A 19,541-nucleotide genomic window follows, 5' to 3' on the forward strand; every position below is an offset into this window, starting at 1 on the left:
CTAGGTCTTCTCTTTGGTTACCTTTTATTAAAAAGTAGAAATGTTTAAGGCAAGAGAAGTTCAAGGGGATGCTGCATAGGTAAGAATTGAGAAGGTCATTATCAAATGTTATGTCAATATTTTTCTTGTAATATTTTACAATGGTCCATGTTATTACCTGGTGGGATGTTGTTCTTTATTTGAAATGGAAGCAAAAACAGATGGTAAAACCTCTTGCAGGATGCCCACACAGGCTACTGTGAGACTATCCTGGAATTATAAACACTTCAGTCAGGATGTGTTCGACAGCTGTGTAATTATCAGCGAGGACTGCTGGAGATACTCCGTTTCACCTGGATGTGTGATTAGTTTTATTTTCAGTCAGATTTTGAGTTGGAGTGCTTCATCACAAAAGAAACTGGCCCTTCTCTGCGGTTGTAATTTGTTTCTGTGGAATCTGGCCAGACTTCGTATAATATAGTCCAAGTTATTGCAAATGACTGCTTGTGTTTGTTATTAGATGAAAATGTGGATGTTATACTCTACATGTTTGTGTTTCTACTCATGTGGCTGAACCTGGATAAACATGTCATTGTTTCCTAGTGTAATTCTGAATCATGCAAGATATTTCAATGCAACATACTTGTCACCTCCTTTTATTAAAAAGCCATTTTCCTCATTCACACACACACACCTTTTTGCTAAACTTTCTTAACAAAAGGATGCACTGCAGGAACTTGCCAAGGCTTCTTCAACAGCACTTCTCAACCCCATGACCTCTACCTTCCTTAGAAGGATAAGGGAAGCAGGAGCATGGGAACATCACCACTTCCAAGTTCCCCTCCTAGTTAGATACCATCCTGACTTGGAAATATATTGCCATTCTTTCATTGTCACTGGGTCAAAATCCTGGAACTCCCTCCCTAACAGCACTGTGGGGGAACCTTCACCACACGGACTGCAGCGGTTCAAGAATGCAGCTTTACCACCACCTTCTCGGACAATTGGGGATGGGCAATAAATGCTCGTCTTTCTAGCGACGCCCACATCCCAAGAATGAATAAAAACAAAATTAGCAAGATTTTGGAATTACACATTTATCTACATTTTTTCAGTGAAGATTCAGCAACTAGGGTCATTTTATGGGGAACATAGATCAGTTGGGGAGAAGATGAGGACATTATAAATACAAAGGAATGCTAACCTAACATAGCATGATATTCTTTGAAATTAGTCTTGAGTTGTACCTCAATCAGTGTAAAATTAAATTGGTGTGAGGTGGCTTTAGTGTGCTCAGTAGTGATACAAATGTAATAGTAAAACTGTCTACAGTTTTGGTCTTCTTACCTAAGGAAGGATATACTTGTCTTAGAGGGAGTGCAATGAAGGTTCACCAGACTGGTTCCTGGGCTGGAGGGATTTTCCTATGAGGAGAGATTGAGGAGACTAGGTCTATATTCCCTAGAATTTAGAAGAATGAGAGGTGATCTCATTGAAACATATAAAGTTCTTACAGGGCTTGACAGGGTAGATGCAGGGAGGATGTTTCCCCTGGCTGGGGAGTCTAGAACTAGGGGTCACAGTCTCAGAATAAGGGGTTGGCCATTTAGGACTGCAATGAGGAGAAATTTCTTCATTCAAAGCTTGTGAATCTTTGGAATTCTCTCCCCCAATGGGCTGTGGATGCTCAGTCATTGAGTATATTCAAGACAGAGATCAATAGATTTTTGAATATTAAGGGAAGCAAGGGATATGGGGATAGTGCAGGAAAGTGGAGATGAGGTATAAGATCCGCCATGATCTTATTGAACGGTGGAGCAGGCTCGAAGGGCCAAATGGCCTACTCCTGCTCCTATTTCTTATGTTCTTAAAGCTATATATTTAATGTGGACATGATGAGTATGCATTCTAGAGCAGCATTAATTAATTGTACAGTGGCAGATGGTTTCATTGCAGCTATGTTTAAGGGATAGGAATATCAGAACAGTGCTGTTTGACGCTTGCCTGCTCTTCCAGCTGGGTGATGGATGAAGAGCAGAGAAAACAGAAATAAACTAGGATTCTGGGTTATTAATCTAGACTATTGCGAAGGGTTCAAAATATTGTTTTTTCTTGACATGTCAATGGTCCCAAACTATCTTTGTGTTTCATTACCAAAGCCAGCTGATAATACTTGTTGAAGCCAATATGACTGGAAAATGTGTGACTCATTAGAGTTACCTTAATGTGAACTTAATCCGGTTTGTATGGCTTGCTGGGCTTTAAATATGATAAAATAGGAAACTGCCAGGACATGATTACTGAAGTGGATCACGAGTCCACTGATCATTGAAAATGATCAGTTGAACTGCCTGCAAAGCACTCACAGTGGCCAGCTGATAACTACAGCAACCTATATAGTGACTTCAGCATGGAAAAATGGCCCAAGGCGCATCACAGAGGTGTATGGAAAAGGGAATGCTGTGCCAAAGAAGAGATTGAGGGGTGAACAAATGCTTGGACAAAGACGTGCTTTTTAGGTAGGTCATAAAGGGGAAGGGGACGTGGATGGGTTTCTTGAGCAGTATGTAACTGAACCGACCAGGGGGCAGGCGACCTTAGATCTGGTCCTGTGTAACGAGACAGGATTAATTAAAAATGTCCTAGTAAAGGATCCCCTTGGAATGAGTGACCATAACATGGTTGAATTCCATATTCAATTAGAGGGTGAGAAGGTTGGATCTCAAACAAGCGTGCTAAGCTTGAATAAAGGAGACTATGAAGGTATGAGAGCGGAATTGAGTAGAGTGGATTGGGAAAATAGATTAAAGGGTAAGACGATACATGATCAGTGGTGTACATTTAAGGAGTTATTTCACAACTTCCAAAAAAAATATATTCCACTGAGAAGAAAAGGGTGTAAAAGAAAAGACAGCCATCCGTGGCTAAGTAAAGAAATTAAGGATAGTATTCGACTAAAAACAAGGGCATATAAGGTAGCCAAATCTAGTGGGAGGATAGAGGATTGGGAAAACTTTAAAAGACAGCAAAAAATAACAAAAAGATTGATTAAGAAAGGGAAGATAGATTATGAAAGTAAATTAGCAAAAAATATAAAAACAGATAGTAAGAGTTTTTATAGTTATATAAAAAGAAAAAGGGTGGCTAAAGTAAATGTTGGTCCCTTAGAGGATGAGACCGGGAAATTAATGGTGGGAAATATGGAGATGGCAAAAACACTGAATGAATATTTTGTATCAGTCTTTACAGTAGAAGACACTAAGAATATCCCAACACTGGACAAACAGGGGGCTATAGGGGGGGGAGGAGCTAAACACGATCAAAATCACTAAGGAAGTGGTACTCGGTAAAATAATGGGACTCAAGGCGGATAAATCACCTGGACCTGATGGCTTACATCCTAGGATCTTGAGGGAAGTGGCGGTCGGGATTGTGGATGCATTGGTAATAATTTTTCAAAACTCCCTGGACTCAGCAAAGGCCCTGGCAGACTAGAAAACTGCTAATGTAACACCCTTATTTAAAAAGGGCAGTAGACAGAAGGCTGGAAACTATAGACCGGTTAGCCTAACATCTGTGGTAGGTAAAATATTGGAGTCCATTATTAAGGAGACAGTAACAGGACATTTGGATAATCATAATTTAATAGGACAAAGCCAGCATGGTTTTATGAAGGGGAAGTCATGTTTGACAAATTTGCTGGAGTTCTTTGAGGAAGTAACATATAGGGTGGATAAAGGGGAACCAGTGGACGTAGTGTATTTAGACTTCCAAAAGGCATTTGACAAGGTGCCACACAAAAGATTATTGCTTAAGATAAAAAATCACGGGATTGGGGGTAATATTCTGGCATGGATAGAGGATTGGCTATCTAACAGAAGGCAGAGAGTTGGGATAAATGGTTCATTCTCAGACTGGCAATCAGTAACTAGTGGTGTTCCGCAGGGGTCAGTGCTGGGTCCCCAACTCTTTACAATCTATATTAACGATTTGGAGGAGGGGACCGAGTGTAACATATCAAAGTTTGCAGATGATACTAAGATGGGAGGGAAAGTAGTGAGTGAGGAGGACATAAAAAACCTGCAAGGGGACATAGACAGGCTAAGTAAGTGGGCAGAGATTTGGCAGATGGAATACAATACTGGAAAGTGTGAGGTTATGCACTTTGGCAGGAAAAATCGTAGAGCAAGTTGTTATCTTAATGGCAAGAAACTGGAAAGTACTGAAGTAGAAAGGGATCTGGGGGTCCTGGTGCACGAAACTCAAAAGGTTAGTATGCAGGTGCAGCAAGTGATTAAGAAGGCCAATGGAATGTTGGCTTTCATTGCTAGGGGGATAGAATATAAAAATAGGGAGGTATTGCTTCAGTTGTACAAGGTATTGGTGAGACCGCACCTGGAATACTGCATACAGTTTTGGTGTCCATACTTAAGAAAGACATACTTGCTCTCAAGTCAGTACAAAGAAGGTTCACTCGGTTAATCCCGGGGATGAGGGGATGGACATATGAGGAGAGGTTGAGTAGATTGGGACTCTACTCATTGGAGTTCAGAAGAATGAGAGACGATCTTATTCAAACATATAAGATTGTGAAGGGGTTGGATCGGGTGGATGCGGGGAGGATGTTCCCGATGATGGGTGAAACTAGAACTAGGGGGCATAGTCTTAGAATAAGGGGCTGCTCTTTCAAAACTGAGATGAGGAGGAACTACTTCACTCAGAGGGTGGTAGGTCCATGGAATATGCTGCCCCAAAAAGCTGTAGAAGCCACATCATTACATAAATTTAAAACGGAAATAGACAGTTTCCTAGAAGTAAAGGGAATTAAGGGTTACGGGGAGCGGGCGGGAATTAAGGGTTACGGGGAGCGGGCAGGAATTTGGACATGAGTCTAGGTTTGGATCGGTCATGGCCCTGTGGGTAGCGGAGCGGGCCCAGGGGCCGTGTAGCCTGATCCTGCTCCTATTTCGTGTGTCTAATTCTGTTAGATTCAGGAGGTGGTTCTATGATAGTAGATTGGCAGTTAGGATCAGATCAGCCATGATCTTATTGAATGGCGGAGCAGGCTCGAGGGGCCGATTGGCCTACTCCTGCTCCTATTTCTTATGTTCTTATGTTCTTATTAAGATATATTGACCTTGTAGCACAGATTCACCAGAATGACACCAGAGCTTATTGGATTTAATTATGAGGACAGGTTGCATAAATTTGGTTTGTATTTCCTTGAGTTTAGAAGGTTGAAGGGTGATCTAATCAAGGTCTTTAAAATGATCAAGGGATTTGGTAGGGTAGATACATAGAAACGATTTCCTCTATTGGGGGATACCCAGAACAAAGGTACATATTGGAATTAGAGCTGGGCCATTCTGGAGCGAAACAGGAAACACCCTTTCACACAAAGGGTAGTAGAAATCTGGAATCCCCCCAAGGGTTGTGGATTCTGGGTCAATTGGAGCTTTCAAGACTGAGGTCAATCAATTTTTCTTTGGTAAGCGTATCAAGGGATATGAATCAAAGGCGGGTAAATGGAGTTGAGGTGCAGATCAACCATGATCTAATTGAATGGTGGAACAGGTTTGATGGGCTGAATGGCCTGCTCCTGTTCCTATAAAGAGGGAGAGGGTTTTCGAGGACAATCTGGCGAGTGGGATCTAGTCAGTTGAAGGCATGGCTGCCAATGTTTGGATGAAAGGATGGGGAATGCATAAGAGGCTGTCAGAAGAAAGGAGAGTACAGGGGTTGTAGAACTGGAGGAGATTACAGATATAGGAAGCTGTGGATGGATTTATACACAAAGATGCAAACTTTAAATTGGAGGTGTTTGGAGGTTGGGAGCCTATACAGGTCAGTGAATACAAGTATGATGTTTGAATATGACTTGCTATAGAGTAGGATATGGGCAGGAGAGTTTAGGCTGAGCTTAAGTTTATGGAGAAATGGAGGCTGACCATTGGAGGAATTGAACCTGGAGATGACAGTGGCATGAATGAGGATTGAGACGCACCTGGACTAAGGTAAGGACTGAGGCGGGGCAATGTTACGGAGGTGGAAATAGGCATGTCTTTATGATGAAGAAAATAAGAAGTTGGAAACTCAGCTGTGGGTCAAACAGAACACTGAGGTTGTGAACAGTTTGGTTAAGCTGGAGACAGTGGGTGGGGAGGGGGTTGGAGTCTGGGAAGGGTACGAAGTTTGTGCATGATGGCTTCTGTCTTTGCAATGTTCAATTGGAGGAAGTTGTGACTCATCCAAGACTGAACAAGCACTAAAGGACAGCACAAGGGCAGTGGAGGGATTGTGAGAGTTGGTGGAGAGCTAGAGCTGGGTGACATCAGCATATGGGTAAAATATTTTGTGGCTTCGGATCAAGTTGCCAAGGAGCAGCATGTAGATGAGGACAAGGAGGGGTTCAAATATGGATCCTTGGGGGAGTCCGGAGGTTTACTAGGCTCACTCAAGTAGTTTACTTGTATATTAGGTACTGAAATGGCTCACAATCTAATATATTGAGAATAAAATCCTGGGATGGAAAGAGTTAGGAAAATTAAACTGTACAGTACATTACAAAATTGTGAGAAATGTGTCTATCAGTCTTGTTTTAAGATATTAAAACTTAAATATGGCCTGACTCTACAAGCCCTTTTCCAGCTGTACTCTTAAAAATAATAAACTTTGGATAAAATTATAGCAAATATTGGTTTCATTTTGAAGGTTTGGGATTTTAAAATAATAGAACTTTGCCTTTTATTCTGGGATTGGTTGATTGTTCCTGTCCTGGTTTCACTCAACAAATGTGCGAGTTTGTGAGTTGAGTATGTGAAAGAGTTGGTTTGAGGAGATGTAAGGCACATTTTTTCCCCCTCTACAAACATACTATTGCTCCCAACTCAACTCTTAGTATCCTTGGGAAAATGCTCAGTTTTTGTTCTGTGTGGCAGGGAGCTAAATTTGTTTTTGATATATAAGTAATCAGGGTGCATGCACATACCCCAAATTGTCATTTTAAACGCTGTGACCCCTGTTTCATCCTGCCAGATGTATTCAGAATTTGTTTTGTGGAATAATGAAAATAACTAAAAGGAGCCGATTGTTCATTTGCTGGACTTCTGATATGGACAGGAGTAAGCTTTTCAAATTTTTGATTTAAAAAAATAAATCAGTGCTATTTGCTGCTTCCTGGTGGACCTTATTTGCACCTATATTCAACAGTTGATGTGTGGCCACAGACAGGGTGCAAGAAAGTTGTGGAGAATCTGTCTCCATTCTACTTGAACCCCATTGTTAGCTCCCTGAGTGTTGTGCTATTGGTGAGTTGAAAATTCCTGGGCAATACCCAAATTAACTTTAAAAATTGTACAAGATAAAAATGACCAAATCCTGATCCACAATTTCTAATGTAAAGTTAGAACTTCTCTTGCATCACCAAGGCAGACTGGATCAGTTGACTTTTGATTCTTTTCTTCTTGCTGCTCTGCCCCACCCACTCAGCTTCCTTCTCTTCCTGAAGGTGGTAACTCCTGCTCAGGTCTTGTTTTCCTCCCTACCTCTAGTCACGAATGCAGAAGCCGATTGCAGTGCTGGCACTATTGCTCCTGCTGAGATCAACCAGCTATGAACAGGCTAGGGATCAAATCCTGGTTTGTATGCTTCATTATTGCATCATATGTTGCATTTAACCATTGAGCTACTTGGGAGTTATTTGCTGCTTTATTTATAAATAGAATCGCTCTTCATGATTTACCTTAATGCTGTTGAAATAAAAGTATTCACTGCAAATTACAGTGAAAATGTATTATTATGATGCATAATGTAGTAATAATAAGCTGTCCGGTCTACTGCAGCTCTTTTCCTATGGGTTGGGAATTGTTTGCATCTCTGACATGGCCCATAGGTTTTATTTTGTCCATTGGGCCAATGCAGGCTCTCATGCTCCAAAAGTAGCGTCAGTCCCACACTTAATTGACTGAAATCAGGAGATAATTTTTCAATTAAATAACATTTCCTCTCACCTAGAAATGGATCAAAAAGGATATTGATAAGTTGGAGAGGCTTGAGAGAAGGCTGATGAGGATAAATCCAGGATATAGGACTTTTAAATTACGAAGAGATATTGACAGAACTGAACTTGTTTTCAGTGGAGAAAAGGAGACTGAGAAGGAACATACCACAGGGTAATAGAAGGCTGAGCGGGATACAGAATGTAAATTTAACTGATTGGTTATGTTATATTTTGATTTGACAACTAAAGCATAGAAATACACAACTAAAAAGATTAGAGAAAAAACCATTTATTTAGAGGAAATTCCCAGCAATAGGAACTTGTAAGGCTACGGGGATAGAATGGGGGAATGGGACTGACTGGATTGCTCTACAGAGAGCCAGCACCGACTCGATGGGCTGAATGAACTCCTTCTGTGCCATTATGACTCTATGGGCTGGATTTTTTCAATGGGGAGCTTTTGGAGGCGGGACTCCCACTTGTTGGGTTTTAGTCCCGCCTCCATCGACTTGTGGCCAACCAATGCTCTTTTCCCTTGATTGACCTTGCGGGCTTAGCAGACCAATTAAGGGAAAGCCAGTTACAGGTGACGTCAGCGAGTGATGTTTCATCTGTCAAGAGCTTTTGACAGATGAAATGTCATCGTTTGACAGTTCTGTGAAGCTGTCAAACGTTGACAATTTGTCTTCTAAGTTGAGTCTTTACTCAAGACTCAATTAGAAAGCCTTCCTGAACAGAAAGCAGAAAGGCTGCAGCTTTTAAGAATGCAGCGGCCATTCTGTTTTCTCTGCCGGTGAGCTGAGGGACTCCCGAGACCTGAAGGGATGAAGCCTGGAGGAAGAAGCAAAGGTAAGTAAAGCTTTTAAAACACTCAACACTCACCTCACACACTTACCTCTGCACACATGCACCCATCACTCACCTGCACACCGGACATCTCGGCCCCTCCGACCCCCGCAGACCCAGGGCTCGCCTCGCTGACCCTGGCAAGGTTCGGAGCCGTCGGGAAGCCCACACTTTAGGTGGCAAAGTAGGGATTATCCTAAAAACTGCCTGTTAACAGGCAGTTAATTGGCACTAATCCCCTTCCTGCCTCGAGGAGGCAGCTCCCAGCGCGGGTCGGATCCCCGCCTCCTGGGAAGATGGCACGAAGGCGGGATGGGTACCCACCCCCAGATTCTGCCATTTTCCCGGCAGCCCCGCCTCCCCAGGGCTGGCAAAATCTCCCCCTGTGACTCTATAAACTTGCAGGAGTTATTGGATAATAATTATTTTTAAAAGGAGTTGGATAAATATCTTAAGAACAAATGAAACGTTATATAGAGATAGTTTGTGTTTTCCATGATTCTATTGTAGAAGATGCAGCCCTTTAAAATAAAATCAATATTTCAATTTGTAGTTGAATTTAAAGTAAACTTAACTTGATTTATACTCAAACACTTACTATTAAAATGCTGTCTCATGGACGTTCCATGTTACTATTCTAATATGGTAAAGTGAATTTTAATCTTATAGTATTAATTCTGAATATGACTTGTTCAGTCATTCAACTTGTCAGAAGATGGATCTTGAAAGAATTCAGCCAATATAGAGGTACCCTCCTTATCATCTAACTCATTACATCTGGAAATGGTTGGAGGAAGCTGTGAAAAAGTATAGACACTTAGTGAAAGGGATAAAAGATTTATCATCTGAACAGTCACAAGTCAAAAACAAGTAATAAAAATGGAAACGTGGTTACATAGGACACCATATATAGACTGTAATATAAAGGAAATAGGGGGAAAAATTTGGTTGGTTTGCACCTCCCGTTAGCGCCTTAAGAGGGCGCTAATGGGGCGCAAAGCAACTAGCGCCCGTGCGCGGCGATGTTTGCGCTGCTCATGAAACTAACTAGACATTTTGCGGCGGTGCTAAACACTACTGCCACGATCTCCTGCGCCGGCAGACCGTGACGTCAGCCGAGTGTGCAACGCCCCGGTAGCGCCCCGGACCGGATATTGAGTGGTGCCTCCTGTCTTATCGCCTGCCGCTAGCAACGACAGGTTGAGGGGAGCGTTTTACAGTCAGGAAGGGACTGGGGGAGCGCTATTTAAAGGTGACCACTTCCTGCCTTTTTTTGTTGATGACATTTTTGCACCACGCATTCTGAGAGAGAGAGTGAGAGAGAGAGAGACTTCTGGAGAGATTCAATGCTGTGTGAATGAGTTTTGGGTACTGAGCAGCACTTTGCAGGTTCATTTTGATTTGCCCTTGTATCGATTTAGAAGAGACTGTGGAGGCTGCACTCTGAGCTCTTTCCCTGGGCCTCTCCATTGTTCTATCCAGCAGATTTGATGTACAGGTCTCTCCAGGCCGAGATTCAAGGCTGCAATGAGCAGGATGTGGAAGGAGAGCAAGATCGACCCTCCCCTTAAAGAACTGGCCGGCGCCATTGTGTCTGTGTTCCATTGCTGACTGACATCATATGAGCTTCGCCAGCGCTCTGAGGTAGTGCCTCGCTCCTTGGCCTTTGCGCCTTAAGACAGGTGTGTAGCGCCTGATTTAGTGCTCCAATCACCTCCAGGGGCGATAAAAGCCAAGTTTGCAGTCGGAGACGATAATTAGCGCCAGGCGCTAAGCTTTGCGCCCGGCCGATAATTGCGCCCCAAATGGGGCAATATTGAATTTCTCCCCCACTATGTTTTATAGGGAGTGAAATTGGACAGTAACTGCTGTTGAAAATTACTACAAATACAGCCAATTGAAAACAAAGACCTGAATCCGCAGCAGTCTGTAACCTTACAAAATGTTGAAATCACGGAACTGGCTGTACTTGGACTTTCTCTCACACTAACTCCATGTTATCCAGTGATGATAGTTATTTTCCTTAATTGTGAGGTTTCCTTAATAAAGTAAAAAAAAACATAAGTTTCTGTTTGAGGAGATACGAAATCATGCAGTTGGACAGCAACTCAAATCAGAAGGATGAACAATAAAGAAACTCGTAATGGGCAAATGCTCACAATTCTGGGGCTGAATTCTGGGAGAAGGGAGTCATTTATCACAGAATCTAAAAAGAACCCACTTCCAATACGTAAATTCTTGCTAAATTTGATTTATCTGACAATGCCAGGATTAATGACTCTTTCAATAAACTTTGGAAGGTCCAATTTATCACTTGGATAATGAGCATTTCTGCAAATCCAGGGCACTCTGGGATACCAGCTAAACTGAGGGCATTCTGGAACACTAACAAAGGTAGATGTCTCATAAATTTGACCTATTACTTGCAACAGCCACCAAGGTTAAGTTTGTAAAAACTGTGTCTTTGTTATAATTGTCGCCAGCTATTCTATTGCTATGCGACCTAACATACAAAAAAAAGTCACCAGAATATTCTGGAGACAGTGCAATAGCTACTGCCTGAGTGAAGAATTTAAGATCAAGGTGTGCTGTTTATGAACAAAAACACATAAAATTAAGAGGTTTTTAATTTCCAATTATGGATGATACATAATATAATTGTGCATAAGTTTAGGATTTGACTGTGGTCAACATTCAGAGCTATGGAAACAAGTCTTTTAACTTGGCTCCCATTTTACAAACAAAGTTCATGCATCATCTGTACATGCTTATGGCAATATGCTTTTCTTCACTAGTGGGACAGTACAAGTCACTTGTATTTTAAAAAGGTTTGTTCATCCAAGAGAAAGTGCTTTACCTTGCTTGTAAAGTGTGGCTGGTTGGGTGCATTTGACATAGATGGTATATTATGAGGGAAAAAAACCCTCCAAACTGTTTTGAATCATTTTGTCATTCCTGCAGCAGACTACTCCTGAACTTTTTTCTGATATTTGCAGGTACGTGGGAGTAAGGGAGAAGTGCTGTATATTCTGGATGCCAGTAATCCACGCCATTCAAACTGGCTGCGCTTTGTTCATCAGGCCCCAACACAAGAGCAGAAAAATCTGGCTGCGATTCAGGTACATCGAGTGATAAATCGGAGGCTTTCAGACATGGCTAGTAGTTCAGTTTTGTCTCTTTTCCATTGCGTACCATAGAGCCACCCGTATTGGCATAGTGCCTGCTCCCTACTTTGCAGATTACCAGTAATGTTCACATATTAGCTTTTAGTTCCGATAATTAGTTGGAATGTACATCTGGGAAATATAGTAATTATATTCTTTTCTTTATCTGAAATATTAAGGTTTCAATAAAAATGCTATAATCTTACTGTATTCAAGCTGCGGTGTAGTGCAGTCAATACTCTGATGCTTTTAGCCTTAATTTAAAATTCCATATCGACTTCTTTATGCCAGTATCAAACAAGATGGAAAATAAAGGCAGGGCAATATAGTACTTAACAAAAGCAGTAATTATCAATAATCCTTTTTGAAGTAATCATTATATAATTTTTATGTTGATGCCAACCTGACTATTTTATCCAGAATAACAGGTTGCTTTTAACATACATATGTGTTTAGCCTCCTCTCTGCACTTTCTAAATCATATGAAAATTCCTAGTGCAGTATAGTATACAATTGAATGGTGCAAACAGCTTTTACATGTTCAAAGCTTAAGCCAAGGTCAAGCTTCTGCAAGACTGCTGGGGATTTGATTCGCTTCTCTACAGGCTGCCAAAGGTCATTCATGTATTCCCTTCATTGACTCAAGGGATTTGGCACGCCTCTCTTTCTCCTGTCCCTGATAGGATTACTCTCTGCCCCTTATCTAGACCACCAAGGATGAATTACTTTTACTTTTTCTTCAAAAAGGAAATTGGATGTATATTCTACCATTAGATTCTTATAAGTCATTTAACTCACTCCACTAAATTTCCACTTGGCTTTTTGGTGCTGTGAATATAGAAAAAGCTGTACATATTTCTCGTTAGCCATTGGGAAATTTAATGTCACAAAAATGAACATGGTGATCCATGGTGGGATATTTTGAGCTCTGTGAATGGATGTCATTATGATGGGATCGCAAATTGCATTCTGCATGTGTGGAGTATACTTTATCCTTCAGCTTATGTCTGTCACTTTTTCATTTCATTACAGGTTTATATGTGAATATCAAATATTCACATATAAACCTGCAATGGAACAACTTGGGTCACTTCATGCTTTGTTTGATTTGACGGTCATCTATGCAGATACAACTTCCCAATGCATTGCAGCTTGTCTTCCTGTTCAAGGAAGAGTACTCCACAGGGACAGACACGATCATACTCATACTCGTGTAGGTAACTGTATCTGATAAGAATTGCTAAAAACCCTCATGAGGTAAAATTGCAGTGAATTTGGGGATTCTTTTGTGAGGCTAAGGGGTTAAGTTGCTAACAGAAGCCACAAAGGCAGGTCTTAAATTTGTGAGTGCACTGCCAATCTATATGTCTATCTGGTGTCAGCTGTGGCTCAGTGGGTGGCACTTCTCACCTCTGAGTCGGAAGGTTGTGGGTTCAAGTCCCACTCCAGAGACTTGAGCACAAAAATCTAGGCTGACACTCCAGTGCAGTACTGAGGGAATGCTGCACTGTGGGAGGTGCCATCTTTTGGATGAGACATTAACCGAGGCCCCGTCTGCCTTCTCAGCATCCCATGGCACTAAACAGGGGAGTTATCCCTGGTATCCTGGCCAATATTTATCCCTCAATCAACATCACAAAAACAGATTGGTCATTATCAAATTGCTGTTTGTGGGAGCTTGCTGTGCGCAAATTGGCTGCCGTGTTTCCTACATTACAACAGTGACTACACTTCAAAAGTACTTCATTAGCTGTAAAGTGCTTTGGGACATCCGGTGGTCATGAAAGGCGCTATATAAATGTAAGTCTTTCTTTCTTTCTTCTATATAGCTTCTGACGAACCTGACACATTGGTGGCCTCTGCTACCTCCAATTAGAAAAGTTCCCAATACAAGCCAGAGTAATGAAATGCTAAAGGCTAATGGCACAAGAAGTATTTCGTTAGAAGTTAAAGATTGCCTTTTTTTTTTAAAGTACTCTTACTGAAAGATTAGAGATAGTGGCTCAGTCAGCACTGGCAAAGAACACAGTTGGGCTATCTCCACTCCACAGATGAGTGAAAAATTGGATGGAAAGAAAGCAAAGGCCTGTTTGGATAAGCAGCTTAATAAATTAACATTTTGGTGAGCAATTCAAAGGTGACAGCTTGCAGTTACGTGATAGTGTTCAGAAATCAATTATTTCTTTCAAAGCAGTGAAAAGAACTAGCGATGTCTAGGAGAAAAAGCCCTTTAAGAATACAGCAGATGAGCTGATGACAGCATTTGCTGGTCAGTTTGACGCACCAATTTATTTTATTCAAACCCACAATTCAGTTTTGACCTCTCAAGGTCCTGCAGCAATTGCTGCCAAAGGAATGGTCTGAGATTTATTGCAGAGGAACTATTAAAGGGGATACATTTCTACATCATCCACCTTTTACCTTTTTATGAGGAAATCATTAGACTCACAGGATCATCAATCCTGGCTGTATAAGACTGATGTTGAATCTATCTCTCCTCACATGCATATTGTACTGCTGCACTGAGTACTTTGTTGTGATTACAAATTCATGTTAGTAAGCCCATAATATAATATGAATCAGAAACATAAGCTACAGATGGAAGTGTTTCATTTAATGGTGCTTCAACTGATAGAGGATTATGGTACTATTTTTCACCTTGTTGAGGATGAAGAGGTTAGGATTTTTTTTTCACTTTGGGTACTAAATCTTTACCATTGGAATGTTTCTTTTTTTCAACTTACACAGCTGGACATAAGATACATGTTGTTTGTGTTTGTATTTTCTAAAAAAAAACCTTTTCTTTCAGTGGTTTTTCTTTCATCCTCCCTCACTGAAGGTAGTGACTTGTGCTGGTGTGGACTGTCGCATATACCAGATGCTCTCCAATACTTCATGCAAGTGCTCATTATTCATGTGACAGCCTTGACAGTGAGTGTTGGTTGAGTATGATGTGGGGGACACCACAACCAACCCAATCAAATGTTTACTTGTGAATTTTTCAGTAGGGGTCACTGGATGGTAGCCAGGAATTGGAACTCTTGCTGATTATTCTTCGCTCTTATTAGCTTGGGTTGTTGAGGACATTTGTAGCCCCCTGACTGATTGGCTGAGATGAATTAGTTCAGCCTAGAGCAGGGATTGAAATTTGAACCTTCCTTGTTTTTATAGCTCAGTACCACACAATGTCAGGCTTTTTCCAATGGATCTATTAAGATGTATGCCTGCACTTTCTTAACGTGGCCTGTAATATATTCAGCATTGTTGATCATTTCAAAAAAATAGTCCTTGAAAGAGAAAATAAAATGGCCTTTAGTTTGCTGACTTTATTTTCCTCTTATTTATTTTCTCACATTGAAAATACAAATGTTGCTATAAGTCTCAATGCTAGGCAGTGTTGCCCAGCTGAGTGGTTGGTTAGGCAGAGCACTGCCAGTAAGACTCTGCTGTGCCTGTCTATATGTGAGAGTGGCCCATATTGGCTTATCTGATTTATTTTCCCCCGGCCTCTATTTGGTACCCCCTGCTAATAACCTGTCTGATCTCAAAATTTGTGCTTTGGGTTGATGTTCCAGTGTCTTGCTATGCCCTTGCACAGTGCATTGGTGTACAATCTGCAGCAACAACCAAATCGCCCCTTGTTTTAGTAACAATCACTGCTCTAGTTTTGCTGTTTATTAAGTAGAGGCAAGATGATGCAAAACATGTTCGTGTCTTATAAATTGAGACAAAGAGTTGGTATTTAAATAGCTTATCCTCAAAATACTTAATAATTGTATTATGTTAAGCAGAGGTTGTTAATACTAATTGTTGCATTTGAATATATTAAGGATGCAGTGATTGTTCTAGTAATCTGGTAGTTTCAGGAAAAGTTGAAAAGCCTTTTATCTTTTTCACATGCATTTGTCATCAACTCCAGACCACAGCAGCAGGGAGGAATTTTTGCTGTTATTGTGTAATGTAAAATGGCCCCATGGAGATAGCTGCATTCTACAACTGTCAGCAGAGTTCCTGTTATCATAACAACAAATAAAAACTGAAGCAGCGATCCAACTGTTTTGGCGTGTTTTGGAGAGAGCACAACCTGCTCCTTACTCACGGGAGTCCACGTGTCAACTATTATAGTCAGCAAACCTTCTACAACAACGTGAGTGGATGATGTGTGGACGCCCACTTATGGAGAACTGGCCAGTTCTTCCCGTGTTGGAACTATGTTGCTGTTTTAATGCTTAGGTTGAATTCCCAAAAGGTAGTAGCTCTTTTGCTGGCGTGGGTTAATGCAACTGATAGGTTTGACTTATTTCAGTGCTTGTGGAAGTTGAAAGAGAAGGCGATGAAAAGAGTTGAGATCAATGAGGAGAGTATGGGGATTTGGTTAGAGGAGGGGTACACAGTTACAGTGTGGTTTCTCAGAATAGGAATGTTCTGTCAATGTCAGGAGTGGTAGTTAGTTACACAGGGCAGCGCAGGAAAATAGTAATGGAGCAGATGTGTGAAGGCTCATCATTGGTGCTGTGGAAATACAAGGGCTAGAAATTCGTTATAGCCAAGGAATGGGTGGTGTCAGCAGAAAATTTGGAGAATTAGTGCCAGGTGCAAATGCTTTAGACTGCACGTAAAATACGTCCTCACTGCTCAATAAAATGTTTTGGGGGAAAAATTCGGTATCGCCCATTTTGGGGCGCTAATGTCGGCCGGGCGCAAAGTTTAGCACCTGGCGCTAATTATTGCCTCTGACTGCAAGATTCCCCTCTATCGCCCCTGGAGGTGATTTGAGCACTAAATCAGGCGCTACACACCTCTCTTAAGGCGCAAACATCAGGGAGCGAGGCGCTACTTCAGAACGCTACCGAAGCTCAGGCGATGCCAATTACTATGGAAGCCAGACAGACTGGCGCCGTCCAGTTCTTAAAGGGGAGGGGCCATCTTGCTGGCCAGCCACTCCCTGCTCATTGCAGCCTTGAATCTGGGCCTGGAGAGACCTCAAAAGCAATTGTGTTGGAAGCATTAATGGATAGGCCCAGGGAAAGAGTTCAGTGCATAGGAACCTCAAAAGTGCTGCTGAGGACCAAAACTCCTTAGGACAGCGTTAAAACCAAAAATTCTGTCGACAAGAAAAGGCAGGAAGCGTTCGCCTTTAAATAGCACTCCCCCAGCCCTTCCCGACTTGAAAACGTTCCCCTCTACCTGTCATTCCTAGCGGCAGGCGCTAAGGCAGGGGGCGCGACTCAATATCCGGTCCGGGGCGCTACCGGGGCGTTGCATGCTTGACTGACGTCACGATCTGCGGGCGCAGGAGGTCGTGGCGGTAGTGTTCAGCGCCGCTGCAAAACAACTGGTCAATTTCGCGAGCGCCGCTAACATCGCCGCACCCGGGCGCTAGCAGGAGGCGCAAAGCAGTTAAGAGTGGGGGGAGGGGGGAGTAAGAGTGGGGGGAGGGGGGAGTAAAAGTGGGGGAGGGGGGGAGTAAGAGTGGGGAGGGGGAGTGTGTGTGTGTGGGGGAGGGGGGAGTGTGTGTGGGGGAGGGGGGAGTGTGTTTGTGTGGGGGAGGGGGGAGTGTGTGTGTGGGGGGAGGGGGAGTGTGTGTGTGTGGGGGAGGGGGGAGTGTGTTTGTGTGGGGGAGGGGGGAGTGTGTGTGTGGGGGGAGGGGGAGTGTGTGTGTGTGGGGGAGGGGGGAGTGTGTTTGTGTGGGGGAGGGGGGAGTGTGTGTGTGAGGGAGGGGGAGTGTGTGTGTGTGGGGGAGGGGGAGTGTGTGTGTGTGGGGGAGGGGGGAGTGTGTGTGTGTGAGGGAGAGAGGGGGAGTGTGTGTGTGGGGGGAGGGGGAGTGTGTGTGTGTGAGGGAGGGGGAGTGTGTGTGTGTGAGGGAGGGGGAGTGTGTTTGTGTGGGGGAGGGGGGAGTGTGTGTGTGTGAGGGAGGGGGAGTGTGTGTGTGTGAGGGAGGGGGAGTGTGTGTGGGGGAGGGGGGAGTGTGTGTGTGTGGGGGAGGGGGGAGTGTGTGTGTGGGGGAGGGGGGAGTGTGTGTGTGGGGGGAGGGGGAGTGTGTGTGTGGGGGAGGGGGGAGTGTGTGTGTGTGGGGGAGGGGGGAGTGTGTGTGTGGGGGAGGGGGGAGTGTGTGTGTGGGGGGAGGGGGAGTGTGTGTGTGGGGGAGGGGGGAGTGTGTGTGTGTGGGGGAGGGGGGAGTGTGTGTGGGGGAGGGGGGAGTGTGTGTGTGGGGGGAGGGGGAGTGTGTGTGTGTGAGGGAGGGGGGAGTGTGTGTGGGGGAGGGGGGAGTGTGTTTGTGTGGGGGAGGGGGGAGTGTGTGTGTGGGGGGAGGGGGAGTGTGTTTGTGTGAGGGAGGGGGAGTGTGTGGGGGAGGGGGGAGTGTGTGTGGGGGAGGGGGGAGTGTGTGGGGGGGAGGGGTGGAGTGTGGGGAGGGAGGGGGAGTGTGTGGGGAGGGAGGGGGGAGTGTGTGTGTTGGGGGACTGGGAGTGTGTGTGGGGGAGGGGGGAGTGTGTGGGGGGGAGGGGGGGAGTGTGTGGGGAGGGAGGGGGGAGTGTGTGGGGAGGGAGGGGGGAGTGTGTGTGTTGGGGGAGGGGGAGTGTGTGTGTTGGGGGACTGGGAGTGTGTGTGGGGGGAGGGGGGAGTGTGGGGGAGGGGGGAGTGTGGGGGGGGAGTGTGTGTGTGGGGGGAGTGTGTGTGTGGGGGGAGGGGAGAGTGTGTGTGGGGGAGGGGGGAGTGTGTGGGGGGGAGGGGGGAGTGTGTGTGTGGGGGGGAGGGGGGAGTGTGTGTGGGGGAGGGGGGAGTGTGTGGGAGGGTGGGGGTGTGTGTGGGGGGTGTTGAATCTGTGTTTTCAAATGTAGTTATGCTGAATAACAGGACACAGACTACAGAAGTAATTAAACAGGTCTTTAGTGATTGAGGGTCAGGGCTGAACTGGGATACACTTTGCTCCGTGTGGTCACCACCGCTACTACAATGTACAGGAGCCATCAAAAAGTAGTCCATCACCTTAAGGTATCCTCTTAAGGTGGTACAGGTTACATACACTACAATTCCTCCCCTTTTAGCTTAACAGTGTACACCCCAATTTAAACATTACATGGATAACATATATACAATTTTCACACAAAACTGTTCAAAGATTCAGTCTCTGAGGAGGCCTCCTGATCCGGCCCGGATAACGCCTTTCAGGGGTCTCTGGTTCTCGTTGCTGGGGTGACTCATCCATTTGATCTCCTATGGATTGAACATCATCATGTACGTTCGAGTCTGAGGTAGATGCTACAGGCTCAATAAGTTCTTCAACTGGTGTCTCTGCCGTAGACATGGGGTCGACCCTTGTTCTCGATTCCACAAGTTGGTCAGCATGACGTCGTATTACGTTCTCTCCAACGTCTACCGTGTACATCAAGGGTCCTTGTCGGGCACGAATTGTTCTGGATTGCCATTTATCATCCCTATAGTCCCTGGCCAACGCTGGTTGTCCTATTTCGAAACTCCGAGTGGCCTTGTTATTTACATGCTGGAATTGCTTGTTTTCGACTTCCCTTCGCACATTGGGTTTTAACAAATCC

General features: G+C 43.9%; 1 protein-coding gene across 7 annotated transcripts in view; it reads left to right on the forward strand.

Moving 5' to 3' along the window:
• Positions 1–19,541, forward strand: part of prdm5 (PR domain containing 5) — a 473,803-nt gene that overhangs the window by 39,988 nt on the left and 414,274 nt on the right. For all 7 annotated transcript variants that reach the window (XM_085963116.1, XM_085963128.1, XM_085963123.1 and 4 more), the window contains exon 3: positions 11,821–11,943. In XM_085963116.1, coding sequence (XP_085819242.1) covers positions 11,821–11,943 — 123 coding nt within the window. The remainder of the gene's footprint in view (positions 1–11,820; positions 11,944–19,541) is intronic.

The sequence above is a fragment of the Somniosus microcephalus genome, chromosome 2 (genome assembly GCF_052327205.1).
Source record: "Somniosus microcephalus isolate GS21.2 chromosome 2, FLI_Smic_1.0, whole genome shotgun sequence".
In the NCBI taxonomy this organism is placed as follows: Eukaryota; Metazoa; Chordata; class Chondrichthyes; order Squaliformes; family Somniosidae; genus Somniosus; species Somniosus microcephalus.